This window comes from Ochotona princeps, chromosome 1 (assembly GCF_030435755.1).
Source record: "Ochotona princeps isolate mOchPri1 chromosome 1, mOchPri1.hap1, whole genome shotgun sequence".
Lineage (NCBI taxonomy): Eukaryota > Metazoa > Chordata > Mammalia > Lagomorpha > Ochotonidae > Ochotona > Ochotona princeps.
In genome coordinates, this window is record NC_080832.1 from 43,964,035 (window position 1) to 43,980,091 (window position 16,057).

Consider the following 16,057-nt stretch of genomic DNA (forward strand, 5'->3'; position numbering starts at 1 on the left):
CTGTAATTTGTTACTTAAAAACAAAACTGAAATTTAAAAGCCAAAATTTTTAAATGTTTACATAGATTTAACATCTGGGAATACCACACAACTTATTATAATATAGATCTTAAATGTCAGTGTAAGATTGTATTTGACAGTTACCGTCTAAAGACTTTAATTAAACTCTTCCTCAAACTACCTAGTGTAAAATTGTATAGCAAATACAACAGTTATCTTTTTGGTTAACTAACACTTGTTATTGGGACCTTTTGAAGAAATAAAAAGGAGTCACATATTTACTTATTCTAGGTGAACCTCATCTTTTGCTGGTTGGAGATCCTGGGACAGGAAAATCTCAATTCCTCAAGTACGCAGCAAAGATTACACCACGGTCTGTGCTGACCACAGGAATCGGATCCACTAGTGCAGGTATTTTCTGGGATGATTTCAAGTATTTTAACATTACTACAGAGGCCAACTGTGGTTTTCTTCTGCAACATTACCTATAATAGGATTATTTAATTTTTTAAAGTTACCATCGAAAAATTGATAGGAATAGGTAACATTGCTTTTTATCGCTCAAGAAGTATTTTTAAAGTACTACCTTTATCTATCAATTTGCATGTTAGTTTGGACTAATCCTATTTGATTTTCTAGTGAATACTTTCATATGCATTTATGAAAAAAAAAGTGTGTCATTTGGTAATTTATGAAGACCTAAAAAAACAAATGTTAAAATATCAAGTGGGGGAAATTTCACCTTCTAAGAATAGATGGCTTAGAGCTTAAGGCACCTCATGGAGGAGTAACTCCTACTAGAATTTCTTTGGTATACATTTGTCTATTAGAAGGCATGCTCTTGATTATTTCTATGTGGGGCTTCATCCTCTGTAATGTCAGTGTATGAATATAAAGTGATTTAGGAAAATTACTTTTTAAAATTGTGTTCTGGTTTTATTTTACAATTTTACAGTATTGATCATAGTAGTATCTAACATTTTATAAATGTTACTTTCTCTTTGTAAGGGCTTTTAAATTCCATGGGCTATGCTCCCACATCTCATAAACTTACATTTGTCACAAGACATGTGATGCTTTACCAGTGATCCTAAGTATGTTGTAGAGGAGCTTTCTGACTTTGAACTATATAACTGAACAAAACATTAAGCATTGAGAAGGATTTTTTAATTGTCAGGGACAAGCTTCAGGACACTGGAAGGGAAGTAGAGAAGAATATATAAAGGGTACTTTTTGTAGATTTAAAACTCTTATGACTCAGTGTTCTAGAATTCTTTTTAAGTGTTACTAATAACAAAGATGTTTTCAAAGTAGTTACAGGAAGTGTTTTTCAAGCAATTATATGGAATGAGGAAACTAGTATAAGCTAATTTTATGAGCTACAAGGAATTTGTTTATTTGAGCAGTTTTAAAATGAATAGCTGATTTCTCACTGTACTAGTGAATTGTTGTAAAAGTGTATTACCTTCATTTTTTTCCTTCTTATGCCAAGATAATGAGAAGACAGAGGAAATATAAATTTTAGAATCAAGATACTGCTACTTATCTAGAAAGGGCCAGATTTGCATTGCAACCCATTAGTCATAAAAAATCAATTCATTGGGTCAAATCAGCACTTTGAAAATGAAATATAGTAAAAATAAGGATAGTGCACTTTTACAACACACAGTATTGCAGTAACGGGTAATAAAGCCCTAAAGGGGACATCTTTGTAATTTTTAATGACAATATATCCTAGTGCTACAAGGTCTTTTTTTTTAACTACCATAAATGCGCTTGGTAAATCTAAAACCAGAGAGTAAGCATGTGGAAGCCTACGGTTTTAGAATGCTGTGATGGGCAGATACAAGCTTGCTTCCTTGGGTTTCCTAGATGACACCATCCTCTCTAATCTGCTTGACCTACACGCAGTGCCATACAGTGTTCGTGTTCACAAGCTCAAGATAAGTTATTTACTCTGATCAGAACGGGTGGGGGGAAGTAGTTAACCTTCCAGCTGTTTCTCTGCAAATGAGGCTAAACAGGAAATCTAGGTGCTAATTTTTAATCAGTTTTCTTTTAAATTTATAAAACTATCAAGACTGATAGCTCATGGTTTCTAAATCCCAAACTTCTGTGAAAATTAACAAATTAAAATAAAAATCTAACACTGATGTCACTTCAGATTGATCATAATTAGAATAGAAACTCAGCAGTGAGTTGTCTTACTTGGCTGTATGTATTTTGTTTCTGACAAGGACATCTTGTTTCTGCTGTATTAATCACTGAGGTCTTTGTTGGAAAGTATTTTATTTTCATTTTATTGTTTTTTTTTAACATTTTCTCTTAATTGCAATTAGACAAAAAGACTTTATTCTCATAAACTTTTAACAGTCAGAAGTACTCTGCTTTTAAAAATCTGTGAACTAGTTAATGGACAATATTTTAATAACCTGGTATATTAAATTTCAAAGTTTAACATTTAGCAAAACTGCTTCACAATTTCACTTTTACAGGAATTATTACAACCTAGAACCCAGATTTAACAAATGTCCTTCCTTTCCTCAAAATAAACTTTTAAAAGTGCAGTATAAAAGTTTTAGATATAAAGGCACTGCATAACCTGCATCATATGGCTGTCATTCTTTGCAGCAAGAATAAAAATATTCTACCCTTAGTTTAATGAAGCATAAGGAATTCCTGAAGAACCTAGCTCTCAAATAAAAACTTTTGGCCCACTTGATGAATTTCCTTCCCAGGGTTGTTTTTAACAAGTTGTAATTTGGCAAAGCTATCTCGAGCATATCTACCATGTAAATAGACACTTGATCTTATTCTTAATGAATGTCAGGAGATATGGGACAGGGAAGTATTTCCAACGCTATACCTTATATCTTATGATAAATCTAAAATTCTTTACTAATTGTACTGTTGCCAACAATAGATGCTTTACCGAAAGAATTTTTAAGAGTTCATAGTATATTTGTGAATCCAGTGATATTTGAGCCATTAATCTCATGTTCTTAAACTCTGGAGTTTGTATCTGCTCTTGATTTGTTGAATTCATTGGACAGTAGTGATGAACTTAAGTGCTTCGATGCCTTAATTCTGTCTAAACAAACTGTGAACACGTAGCCACATTTGTTATCTTTGGAACTAAACCAAATGCTGCCCACATTGTATTAGTTGTAATAGTAGCCAAAGGAGGCTTCAGATTGTATTAGTTGTAATAGTAGCCAAAAGAGGCTTCAGGGTGGTCTGGAAGAATCAGATCCTAATATCCTTGGTAGCATGTAATAATTTTCAATCCCTCCTTTTAAAGTGATGCCAAAACAGAATGGAAAATTTCCCCTTAAACTAAAACCACACTTTCACAGGCAGAAACGTTTTAGTTGAAGTGAACTTTCTTCATCCAAAGGCCAGCAAAAATAAGGTTCCAAAGATTGCTATCTGAGAAGCTAAGACATCTTCATGACCTGTTCTAACTAATGATTTATACTGTTCTTAAGTGGTTTAATTACATATAAAGGAGAAGAAAATAATATATATGCTTTAATCAGGTTAGTTTCATAACAAATAAAATAACACATTAGAGAAGAAATTACTTAAAAATAGTTGTATTTATATTCCACAATTTGCTCAAATACTGGTTTTCTTATAAACTTTCTACAGGATGTTTTTAAACAAATTTCTTCACATTTTTGTCTTGACTATGTACTTACGGAATTTCAGGGAAATAGTTCTGTTTATTTTTAATAGCTTAATTTGTACTAAAGGGATGGCAAGTGGTCACATGCAGTCCATGTGGGATTCTAACATGACATTTAGTGAGTTTTCTGACGTGGACCATCCCTTTGAGGCGGAAGGTAACGCATCTGTTGAAAGAAGTGACTGGAGGTTTGGATTACTGCTCTCTGCATCTTCCAGTTTTTCCGTGTTGTCTTCCCAATTAATGTGAAATCTTGTGACCCTGGGATTAGATGCCAAAATGTTCCTCTGAAGCTACAGGAAGGAAATACATATATGGTAAATAATACCAAACTTAAATCACCTTGTGCAAATAGAAATTTAATGAATAGTCATTTTTGTTAGCATTTCTAAAGGATTAATTCATATGCAAAGATATAGAGCAAATAAAGCACTTTAACCATAACTAATAAATACACACTAGTACGATGTCTAGTAATTATTTTAAATAGGAACAAGATATGTAGAACATGAGGACACTCATTCAGATCTTTTATTCTCCTGTGAACTCTGTTATTTTTGCACTTCGATTTCTTCCAAATAGAATTTTTTGTTACTAGTGACTCATGATTTTAAGTATCATGATTTATTTTAGTTTCTTCTCTTTTCTGCTGTACAAGGTACTTAACAGATAACCAATGACTTTGAGCCACTGAAGGGTCAGCTAGGATGAGAAACACCGTAGTTTTATTATCCAGAAGAAGAACTTTGGATTCTGCTGTGAGTTTTCTTGTGCAGTGTGTCAGACAGTCCTCCTCACAAATCATCAGTTACTAAGCTGTTACCGGTTTCCAATGAAAAACCATGAAGGTACTCAGTGTCTTTGAGAATATGAATCATAGCTTTCGCCTTCTCACTTTTGAAGCAGTTTTCTATCATAAGAACTATTTAAGACTTTTAAATTTATGCTGAAGGATACTTTAAAACACACAGGTACTCTGATATGAATGTAGATACATGTTTATATGAAAAGCAAACAAAGCACCCATGATTTTGAGGAGTTACACATATAAATGTTACTGCATAATAAGTACCTCAAATACAAACTTGCATCTCATGAAGATTGAAAAGAACATGATCTAAGGGAAATGATATACTGAAAACCTTCAGTGCCTGTTTTTTTTTTTTTTTTTTTAAGATTTTTATTGTTATCGGAAAGCCGGATATACAGATAGGAGGAGAGACAGAGAGGAAGATCCTCCATCTGATGATTCACTCCCCAAGTGAGCCGCAACGGGCCGGTGTGCGCCGATCCGATGCCGGGAACCTGGAACCTCTTCCGGGTCTCCCACGTGGGTGCAGGGTCCCAAAGCCTTGGACTGTCCTCGACTGCTTTCCCAGGCCACAAGCAGAGAGCTGGATGGGAAGTGGAGCTGCTGGGATTAGAACCGGCGCCCATATGGGATCCCGGGGCGTTCAAGGTGAGGACTTTAGCCGCTAGGCCACGCCGCCGGGCCCAGTACCTGTTTCTTACAGGAGTTTTTCAAGTTTTTAAATCATCTGAGAACTTCTGCTCAATATTAACTATTAATGACTCAAGTGGAGGTAGAGTTTGAGGTAACCCATGGTTTTGGACAATGATTAGTTTGCCTAGTTGGTACAAAGATCTTAAATTTGTTGTCTTAAACTGCCTAAAAATTGTGTAGTAACAGTAATTAAAAAGGAAAGTAAGTCATACCTTAGAAAAGTCTGGTTTTACTGGCGGATTTTCCCTTAATTCTGTCTCAGTATATTCATTATTTACATAGTAGCCAACTCTAATAAATTCTTGGCCTCGATAGGTACAAGTAATTAGCACAACTGTTACGCCTACTGCATCAGCATCTGGAATGAGTCCTGGGTTAGGTGCATCTGCCTGGAATCATGTAAAAGAAAAGAAACATACACAAAAGCTATTAATAGCACACGAAAATGGAGTTTTAGTTACCTTAAGCACTATCAGTTGAACAAGTTACAGCAAAAACTTGGAAATCATATTGGGAAAGAAAATGTTCATTTTGGGGATTGGCCTATAGCTAGAAATATAGCTTATGTTTCTCCATAGTATCCTCACTGAATGGCAGTAAACTTCTAGAGAGAAATGATTCTGTACATTGTGTGTGCCGCTTTATAACAAATCACAGAAAAATACCTCTCATAAAAATATTCATATACTTTAATCAAGTCATTGACTTGAACTTTGTTGAGTTATAATTTTCAGACCTACATTAGTAAATATTAAATTATCCCCACATAGTTAGCAAAAAATGTTTATTATGGCAATTTTCCTCTTACCCCTAGGAGACTTATTCTTGTACCTGTGGAACCACTTCTCACAGATGTTCTAATAGTTAATTTATATGAAAGTGAAGACAGAACATAAATAGCTATACAGCAGAATTTCAAAATATATTAATAATCCTCTCGTGATAAGCCAGTTAGATGGATGTATAGAGTGTGTTGTTTAAAGCTCACACATTATTGAGCCTTGAGGAATGCAGAAGGGAAGCTAGAAAGCTAGAGAAGGGTGCAAACACAAGCAAAACCAGGGCCATGCCCATGGCAGCACACCAGACAGTGAGGACACTAACAGATGGAGGAGCCCAACTGAGGGCACGCCAGCAGCATCCAGGCTCAAGTTGAGGCAGACATCCTGGGCCCCAAGTGAAGTCCCAGTCAACTGGCTGAATGCTGTCAGAACACCCAGGAAGAGCTGTCCTGTGTTCTACACCTAGGCATTCTCAACATTTCTTACTTCAGCTTTGTTCATCTGGACCTTCACAACTTGTCTCCATTCACAGCTTTACAACTCAGCCATTTGTTTTAGATGTATGAATTCCTGGGTTCTGTAAGATGTAATGATCTTTCCCACCTGTCACCTCACGCTAGTGTTCCAAGGGATTTTTTAAAACTTGCATTAAATAAATCCTTCTCAATGAAGGATTTCCATTCAAAAGGTCAACTCAGTAGCTTCCCTTTTTAATACACTTATAGTACTTTACACTAATCCCTACTAACATGTGACCAACAATCTAAATATATTCTTCAGTATTCCTTGCTAAACTCTAAGCTTTCTGCAAGGCAGAAGTCCGATTAAACTCATCTGTATAGTCTCTTTTTGGGCACAGTCAAGAACACTTAATTACTCTGAAATTTATTCGATGTGCAACTCCTATCCAGAAGAAGTTTATGATCTCTCTGGAGAGAGCCTGTGTTGGCAAGTATGCTTATTTGTCTTTGAGACAGCATGCACTGGACCTGCCCCAGACAGCTTAGGTACCTCCAAGGTACTGAAGGAATTCCAGTGGACCTGGGAGAGGGCTGAGAGAGTGTGGTTAGCAATGCTGTCCTCCCTGTTGCTTCCCATGCCCTCAGGAAACTGGTTATAGACGTGTTTGTGTTTTAAAAGTGTTTGCCAAAGGATTCAGCCTAAGGAAATGTGACCTTCTGTAAACTCATGCAAGGCTCATCAGTAGACACACCGGGTCTGCAGCTAACACTTCCTCCCAATCAGGGCATCATTATGTCTTTCACAAGGTTATATCTGCATGTCGCTAAGGTGAACAGCATTTTTTAAAAACGGATATTCTAAAGCCTTTATTATTAATTACTGTATTTGAGCTTTCAAAAACTATTGGTTTAAATATATTGTTTGTTGCCTTATTCAATGAAAAGCACTAATGCTAGGAGACTAAGATTTTGAATTCTCTGGGAAAAGAGAGGAAGAGGTACCCATTTTACAGATGGCTTGTGTCTCGGTCTTTGTCCATTACTGATGAGATAATTTGGCTAATGCTACCCAATTATATTGGGTCTGTGAATGAGAAAATACGGAATTCATGGATTAAAAAAAAGGTTTTCTTTCTGGATTAAATCTCAGTGGATTCTATTTAATTGATGGATCTGAACAAACCTGACAGAAGTTCCTAAAGCTCATGGAAAATTGGAATTAGAAGTTTTATTTTGGCATAAGTTTTGATATACACGCAACAATTCAGCAATATGCAGTTTTCATTGATTTTCTAAAGATACCTCATGCTTGCAGAAACAAAAAAAAAATTCACAATTTTTCCTTTTTTTTAAAATCAATGGCTGTTAAGTATTTGGAATTTCTAAAACATCTCCCAATAAGCAGAAATAATTGAGAAATTACTGATTAGTTTTAGGCAGCAGTTTAACACAGATTTAAAGAAATAATACTTTGAATGCTGAGAAAATAATTACTGTCAGTGGTATCAGAGAACAAAAACTGCATTAGAATTTCTCTCAAAGTGGATTTACAATAATACTCCTATGAAATGGTAGATAAAATGCTTTGATAACGCACTGGACTTTGATTCCAATGAACAAAAAAATGTACATTTCTCTATACTAGTATAACTGTTAGCTTAATTATTGATATATGAAAGAAAAGCTGTTGTTTTGATTATTATTACTCCTAGCGGCTGAAACCATAACCTGATGATACATCTTACTAACTGGCATAGTTACTACTACTATGGTATAGTTATTCATATCGATTTGAATCCCTCTTCTGAGCTGCTCAGCAGCCATCTGGAGAAGGGTCTAGTCAAGCAAGCACCCTAAGTTAACTATCAGGTATGCATGACACTTCAAAGGTTTACTGTAGGTTGTGCATCTCCTTAGTAAACAGCACATGAACATCTCAGCGTAGAAAACCAAGGGGTGCAGTTCCTGCCGATAGTGTCTGAACCAGGATGGAAGCAGATGGAGGTAGATGCAACAGAAGCAGAATGAATTTCAGAACCATAAGATAATATAGTCTACTTAGAAAGATCTAACGAGTAACCTTACCTGAAATACAAACATATGCCGTCCTGCAGGAACAGGGCCCACTAAAACAGAGTCTAAAACTTGATCATATTCTTCGCTTTCTGCAGAGCCCACGTAGATAATTTTCCACTCCAAGTCTAGGGTTAAAAAATCAAAACGTTATTAATGTCCAGTAAGTACACTGAAAGATGACATGAGTGACCCTTTTTACATGCACGTAGAGAATCTAGGAAGGCACTAGAATATTCCTATAAAAGTCTTACTAGAGTTCATATCTTACATTAGAGTTTCTCAAAAAAAAATTTTTTTCTGTAAACTGGTGCCTTTACAGCATTCCTTAGACACAAAACTAAGAATCTGGAAAATGCTTTAAATTTTGTTTTGAAGATTTATGCCCGCACACTGGCACAGTATGTGCTGAGACATCCTTCAGTAGAGCACAATCTAGCCCTGCCCAGAGGCTGCTGACCCTCCCCCACTTTATTTGAAAGAGTGACAGGCAGTGCCAGAGTGAAATCCCTGATCCACTGGTTCATTCTCTGCATGACCACATTGGCAAGGGCTGGGAGGCCAGACTGAAGCCAGGCATTCCATCAGGATCTCCCAGTGGTAAGAATCCAGGCACCTGCACCACCGACTGCTGCCTCCTAGACACATCAGCAAGGAGGCAAAAAAGTGTGGAGTACCCAGGAATCCCAAGCACTCCAAGATGGATGCAGGTGGCCTGAGTGGCCTCCATCCATTTTTCTTGTATATTTTGTTCTTGTCATTAATTTAAGAGCCAGAGAAAACTATCTGATGTGTCATGCTCCAAATGCCTGCAGTGGCTAAGGCTCAGGAGCCAGAAATGCTATCCAGGGCTCCTACCTAAGTTTGCATTAGTGGGAAGCTGGGGTCAAGAGCCAGAGTTGGGAATCCAACCTAGGCACTCAGACATGGGCCACAGCCATCTTAACCACCTAAACCCCATCTCCTTGTACATTATCTTTTAAAAATCTCCTCAGTGTACTGTCGTCATACAAAATAAAGTTAGTTTGTTATATGGTTATCATTCTATGTAGTGGCTAAAGCCAAAACTGATGGCATATTACTAACTGGAGCTGCAGCTGAATGTCCAGTTGATTTTTCTCATGGCACCTCATTATGTCCTATGTCCTTTAGACCAAGTCAAGATCCTCATGCCACTTAACATGTACAGTGGACATGAGCACAAGGAGGATGAAACATGCTCAAGTTCAACCTAAGAAGACACTGTGGGCTCTGTGAGAAGCCCAGACATGAGCAAAACTGGTGCTCTTTGAAGAAGTTTCCTCTTTAGTGGCAGGAGGAAGACAGTTCTAAAAATACAAGTCACCTGAGAGTTATCTTCATCCCCTCAGGGTGCTGCCTGGCCTGGCTGTTGGAACCATTACAATAGCCTACACAAGCAGTGCCATAGCCGTGTGTTGTGGGGTCACTCATGGAGTCTGGCCAATGCCACCCCGTAACTCTTGTTCCCTAAACTGATATTAGAAACAGCCCAAGTGCTACTTGTTTCTACTGTATTATAAATTACAGAATTGAAAGTGCCTTAGGCATAAACCTTATTTCAAGTCAGTAGTCATCCTGATAACTGTGGCTCTTAGATGATGTCCACTTAAATTTTCGGCCCACTTCTAGATGGGAAGTCTTGCCTGTGACGTCTCATGAGCTCAAGTATTTAGAGCAAATTTAGAGAAAATGTCTACAAAAATCCAATGGCCCAGAAGCAGGAGCATGCTAGGTGAGCTTAATAAAAAAGAGGCCAGGGATGGAACGGAGTAAGGAGGAAGAAAGTAACCAACCACAAGACTAGAGATGAGGGGTATGCCATCCTAAGGACTTTGGCTTTCATACTAATTGGCACTGGGATCCACAGAGTTTTGGGCAGAGGAACAGAATCTACCTTTCAGTGTTAAAGGATCATTTTTACTACTATGTTCCATTGATTTTAAGAGGGCAGGAGAAGATACAGAAGAATATTTTAGCAATTGAGGCAAAGGTGGTCTGAGCCATGGCTGGGGCGAGGCTGCAAAACAATTACATTCTGGATAATTTTTAAAAGAGTGACTGGTTTATTTGAAAGGTAGAGTTACACAGTCAAATAGATCTCCCACCCACTGATTCACTCCCCAAATGGCTTTAAAGGCTGGGGTTGGGCCAGCAGAAGCCAGGAACCTGGACCTCCCATCTGGGACTCTGATAAGGGGGCAGGGGCAAGAAGTTGGACTATTTCCCTCTGCATACCTGGGCTCATTAGAGGGAGACAGCTTGGTGGGAAGTGGAGCAGCCAGAATTTGAACTGGCATCCCATATTGATGCAGGTGGAAGCTGAACCCACGAAGCCACAACATTCTCCAGAGGACAAGAAAATACTTTAGAGGAGTTCTAGACACATTTCAGCTGTTTACTAGATATATCAGATACTAAGTCTTCTTAAAAATTTCTGGATATTTTCTTTTAAAACAAATAACCTTTGTTTAAAATGTGGATATTGGGATTGCTGTGTAAAGCCATGATGAAATGGGATTCATTCAATAAAAGGAGTGTGAAGGGCTAGCAAAATGGCTTAACTAGCTAATCCTTTACCTGCAAGTGCTAGCATCCCATTGGATCCTGGGTCATGTATCAGCTGCTTCACTTCCCATCAAGCTACTTGCTGGTGGCCTGGGAAAGCAGTGGGTGATGACCCAAAGCCTTAGGATCCTGCACCCATCCCGGAGATTTAGAAGGGTCTCCTGGTTCCGAGCTCTGGCCACTGCGGCCATTTGGGGAATGTGAAAACCACTAAACTAACCAAGGGAGGCTAAGATAGGATTCCCACTTAGAGGTTTGCTGCACTACATATAATACTCTTGACTTAACTGGCATGTATTGATTAATATTTGTAGCCTCGCATTGGAACATGGCCGTGCTTTGTAAACCTAATGCCTGTTATGTACTGCCATATCACACCTGTTAGCTTCACAACTTTATCATGACATTCATTCTTACTATGCAAGACGACAACTCTGAGAGGTTAATACACCCAGATTCTCAGTTTGTAAATTAAAGACTCAGGATTCAGGCTATATTTCTCCAACTGAAAAGCTGGAAAAATAAATCATGCCCTTTCTACTTCATGAATTAGTAGTGGAATTAGGCAACTCAGCTGCAAGGGAGATGAGGGGGATGAAGAGCAAAGATAATGGAGAAATAATCAAACTAACAAGTTCAAGGTGGAACTCAAGGAAGGCCAGAACACTGATTTTTGAACTTTGCATCAGGTTTTCCATTTTTAAAAACTTAGCTTTCATTTCCGTACCTCCTCTATTGGAAGGTGGAAGGGATAACACAAATGTTTTAGTCAGGCTTTCAGTTGAAGGGATTATTCATTTGTTGAAAGTTAATTATTTCATTTAATTATGATAACCCTCCCCTCAGAATATCTCTCTATATGTGGTTGGGAATGAGTGAGAAGTTAACAAGGGGATTTCAGCTAATTGTACCATGTGGGGAGACCTGTAGTACAGTGGAAAACATTCCAGTCTTTGGAATCAGAATAAGCCTGGAAAGTATAAAACAGTGTGCTTAATTCTGCTACACTGTCAGTATTTTACCAACAGTAAAAGTTGGACATCAAGTAAACTTGAAACTTAACTTTACTTGAAGGAAGGTCAATCAAATTTGCAAAGGTTTAATGACCATCAGACCAAACACAGGAACGTTTCTGCTTAAAACCTGACCTTGCGTTTTTAAAGGCTATCCTACCCAATTACAAAGCTGATGTTAGAAATATCCAAATTACCACAAGAGCAGATGTCACACAAGACTTTTTCTGAAAGAAAAGCTACAGGGTAGTTTCTAAAGTAGAAATAATGGGACTTAGAAAAAATAACTTACAAAGTGAAATCTGTCGTCAGAATGTGAATGTTCTGTAGTTTAATTTCAGGAAAAGATTTCTGTAACTAAAAAGAGCCATTGGTAGCTCAACTCCATTTCCTGAATCCACGCAGCCTCTAGGTGGAGTACACAGGCATGGCACCTTCTGAAAGATTCCTTTGCAGCTTCAGTATGACTCAGCTTAAAATCTTTTATAAAAAAAAATCCCAAATAAAAGCAAATAATGGCACCCTTGAAGTGAGGGGTGCCAGTGGAAAGAGTTGCATTTGTGACATTAGTGTTGTGAGAAGCTTAATGGGACAGAGCTGGGTTTGGGAGCCTCATTAGAAACAACTGAGTCTGGCCACTATGAGTGGCAGGTTTGCATTATCACACGGAAGGAAGTCCACTAACCACCTCTTGAATCATGCATCTGTCTCAGTGAGTTGACTCCTAAAGGAGGCATCACTTAAATACCTGTAAGATGAAGAACTTTTCATGCCCAAAACATTGGGAGGGGGGTTAAAAAAAAAGGGAGGGGGGTAAAGAGTTGCCAACTGTTGAGCCTGGAAAATGGGCCTACTGGTTGAGATGCTCATGAAACCCACCGGAAGTAATCAGATGGCTTCAGAGTTAGGAAATGCCCAACAGAGGCCTGGGTAGGTGTTAGCTTAATGAATGAGTCATCTTGCAGAATATGCTCCACCTATAAAATGGGCATTTAGGCTTCATCTAGGTATTTAAAGGGCACCTATTAAATGGCTCAGTGTGGTTGAATGAGTGAAATGTAAGAAGGTACTAACTAGAGGCTCCTACTTTGTACCACTAAGTTTACTACACTGACCATACATTGCTTTTATAATGAAAGTTAACACTCGTATAAAATACATTTCATACCAATTTTTTTCCTAAATGAAAATGCTCTACATGGCAGGATTACCCTAATAACTTTAAGTACACTTGGTCTGATAACATTTGTGAAGTTTTTCTCCCTATTTAATTGTAAAAATTCACAATTTAAACTTTTCCCCTCAAATTCTGAAAAGGAAGCAATGTATTTTTTAATACCTGAAGCCCAAACTGTCAAGTTTCAGCTTCCCAAATGTTTTATTACTGCAAAAATTAAAAACCGTTGCCTTTTTTGGAGACCGTAGCAAATACTTCAAAAAATTGCATTTGCTAATAAGATATTATCTTTCTTAATGGCGTCCGTTTGTGTTTCATGTTTAGGTATAGTCTGTTTTTGTTGAATGTGTTGCTTTAATTAGATTAACATTCTTGAAGAAAGTTTCCTTTCATACTATTTAGCAGCCAAAGATTAGATCCTGGAAATGAGCTAATTTATGTCTGCTCTTGGGTAAACGTAACTTTCTGGCTTAGCAATAGCTTCCTTTCCGGGAGAGGACCTGGTCATTAAGGAAAAGGAGTCCAAGCTGGTCCCGGAGCCTGCGCTCCAGCATCCCGGGCACCCCGAGCATCCCCGGGCAGGAGCGGCCTGGGAGAGCCCGCGGCCCCCGGGGAGCCCGCGGCGCGCAGGGGCCGAGCCTGTGCTCGCCTCCCCCGCTGGTTGGTGGAGGGAGCCAGAAATCAGCGCGAGGACAGCCTCGCTCCCCTCGGCGGGGCGGCCGGGCTGCATGCAAGCTGCGAGCTCCAGTTTGCCTCCGACCGGGGGGGGGGGGGGGTGTCGGGCAGGTGGGCTGGCGCCGCGTCCGTGCCCCGCCGCGGGGCGCGAGGAGGCGTCGTGACGCCGGGGTCGCCGGCCCAATTCTCAACTCGGGGTAAGATGGCTCCGCTCCGAACTCGCCGGCGCCAAGCACACGCGCGCGCGCCGGTCCCTGCCCACCTCGGCGCCGGCGCCGGGGCCCGCGGGGGCCGTTCGCAGCGCGGAGCCCAGCCCCGCGCGACCCCCGGCCGGCGCCGCGGGCGCCAGTGCGGCTCCCGCGGACCTCCTGGCCGCCAGACAAAGCTGACAACATGGCTACCTCCGCTCGAACAAGTTCCTCGCAAGTTGAGTGGCGACAGGCGCCTGGGCTGCGGCGGAGCGCCGCGCGCGCCCGGCCGCCCGGCGTCCATCAACTTTAAGTTTCCCTCCGCAGAGCCGAGCCCGCGGCCCGCCGGGCGCGAGGCCGGGCCCGGGAAACTTTCAACGTCTGCAGCTCGCAACTGACAGCCCGGGCCGGCGGGCCACTCACCTTCAGACAGGTCCTCGATGCACTCGAACGTGATCTCGAACTGGAACGGGTTGTAGAAAGGAGAAGGGTTATCCAGCACCACTACATTGTTCACCTGAACCTTTGCCATATTTTGAAAAACACACAAACAATGGGGACGGGGGCTCGTTGCGGCTCGATAAAGTCCCGCCCGCGGCCGCTCGGCTGAGCGCAGACCCCCGCCCCGGCGCCGGCCCGACGTCGTGCAGCGGCGACTTGAGAAACTTTTTTTTTTCCCCCTCTTTTTATTTACACCGGAGCACTCCACAGTGTTTTGCAGCTTTCCTATTTCACTAAACTACAGCCCATTCTGCTCTGATAACTAGCAGCGTTGCCCGCGATTGGCTGCAGCCGAGCTCTGACCCTCCTCCTCCAGCGAGGGCCTCGGCTGCGAGCAAGATGGGCGCCCGCTCCCGGAATGGACTCGGAAACTTTAACTGCGGCTCCACCTGCTGGTGTGGATTAGGACAAAGGCGGAGAACAAAGTGAGTGGAATACGGGCTGGGAGGCCCGCGCGGAGGCCGCCGGCGGCGGCGGGGAGGGGCGCGCAGACCCCGCCCCGGCCCGGCGACTCCCGCGCCTCACGTCGGGCGTGGCCGCGCGGGGAGGCGTGGGGACGGCGGCCGGAGGGCGCGAGCATGGGCGACAGCCGCCCCGGGGCTGTGCTGTCTGGTTTGGGGGGCTGGCTTTTTTTTTTTTTTTTTTTTTTTTAATGTAAACGCTCTTTAACATCGGTGCAAAGGCTTTGTTGGCTGTGCTGTTTTAGCAGATAGAATTCTGTCGTCCAAACTAGGTTAGGTTCAGCTGTGAATGCGGTGATATTTGGACCAGAAGGGTTGGTTGCAGTGGAAATAAATTGCATTTTATAGGCCGATGTCAGCTCGAAAGGAGCAAAGCCATTTTGGAAATCTGGTTCTTAGCCAGTATCTGCATGTGAACACAACAATACTGTTGCTTAAGTAGGCACAAAATGAAGGGCAAGGAGATGGTTTTCTGCACACGTTTTGCTTGGTAAATCTGGTTGGGTAATCTTGGGCGGCACCTGGTTATTCTCCCGTTCCCTATCTAGAATGAGAAAGAAAGAAAAAAAAAAACTACAGCAGACGTAAGCAGATACACTTCAGGCTTCTGATGTTTGGGGAGCATGGCAGAAACATGAAAGGAGAAAATGAAAGTGTTAGGAAACCAAAAAGGGCAGCAAATACAGCAGAGCAGGGGAAAAGAACAGAAAGGAGTAGCAAGACATTTCATCGTCAGCAAGCCGTGGGGGAATGATCTGTGGCTAGAGAGATTGTGAGGTCTGAAATGAGGAAATGCGGGGACCCCTGTACTGCCTCTCCACCATGTGGGAGAAGGGAGAGCTTTTGTCACATTCTTGAGTTTAGACTCTACTAAGAATGGCATAAAGGCTTGTTTTAGTTCGTGCAGTTCCTAAGCTGTTTTTTTGTCTTTGAGAAATTCCACAGTCT

At 40.8% G+C, this 16,057-nt stretch overlaps 2 protein-coding genes across 5 annotated transcripts in view; one reads left to right on the plus strand and one right to left on the minus strand.

Moving 5' to 3' along the window:
• MCM9 (minichromosome maintenance 9 homologous recombination repair factor) overlaps positions 1–16,057 on the plus strand; it is a 184,368-nt gene that overhangs the window by 15,501 nt on the left and 152,810 nt on the right. For 3 of the 4 annotated variants that reach the window (XR_009247560.1, XM_058680459.1, XM_058680495.1), the window contains exon 7: positions 292–411. Coding sequence is in view for 3 of the 4 variants with exons in the window: in XM_058680459.1 (XP_058536442.1) it covers positions 292–411 (120 nt within the window). In the remaining variant the exon portion in view is untranslated. Of the gene's footprint in view, positions 1–291; positions 412–6,006; positions 6,093–16,057 lie in introns of those variants that run through there. The other variant, XM_058680558.1, reaches the window with a different exon arrangement.
• ASF1A (anti-silencing function 1A histone chaperone) lies at positions 3,518–15,142 on the minus strand. The gene is made up of 4 exons (XM_004597578.3): positions 14,571–15,142; positions 8,521–8,636; positions 5,405–5,581; positions 3,518–3,981 (listed from the first exon to the last, which is right to left on the minus strand). Exons 1-4 carry the CDS (start codon positions 14,677–14,679, stop codon positions 3,769–3,771), a joined length of 615 nt encoding a protein of 204 aa, XP_004597635.1. The 5' UTR covers positions 14,680–15,142; the 3' UTR covers positions 3,518–3,768.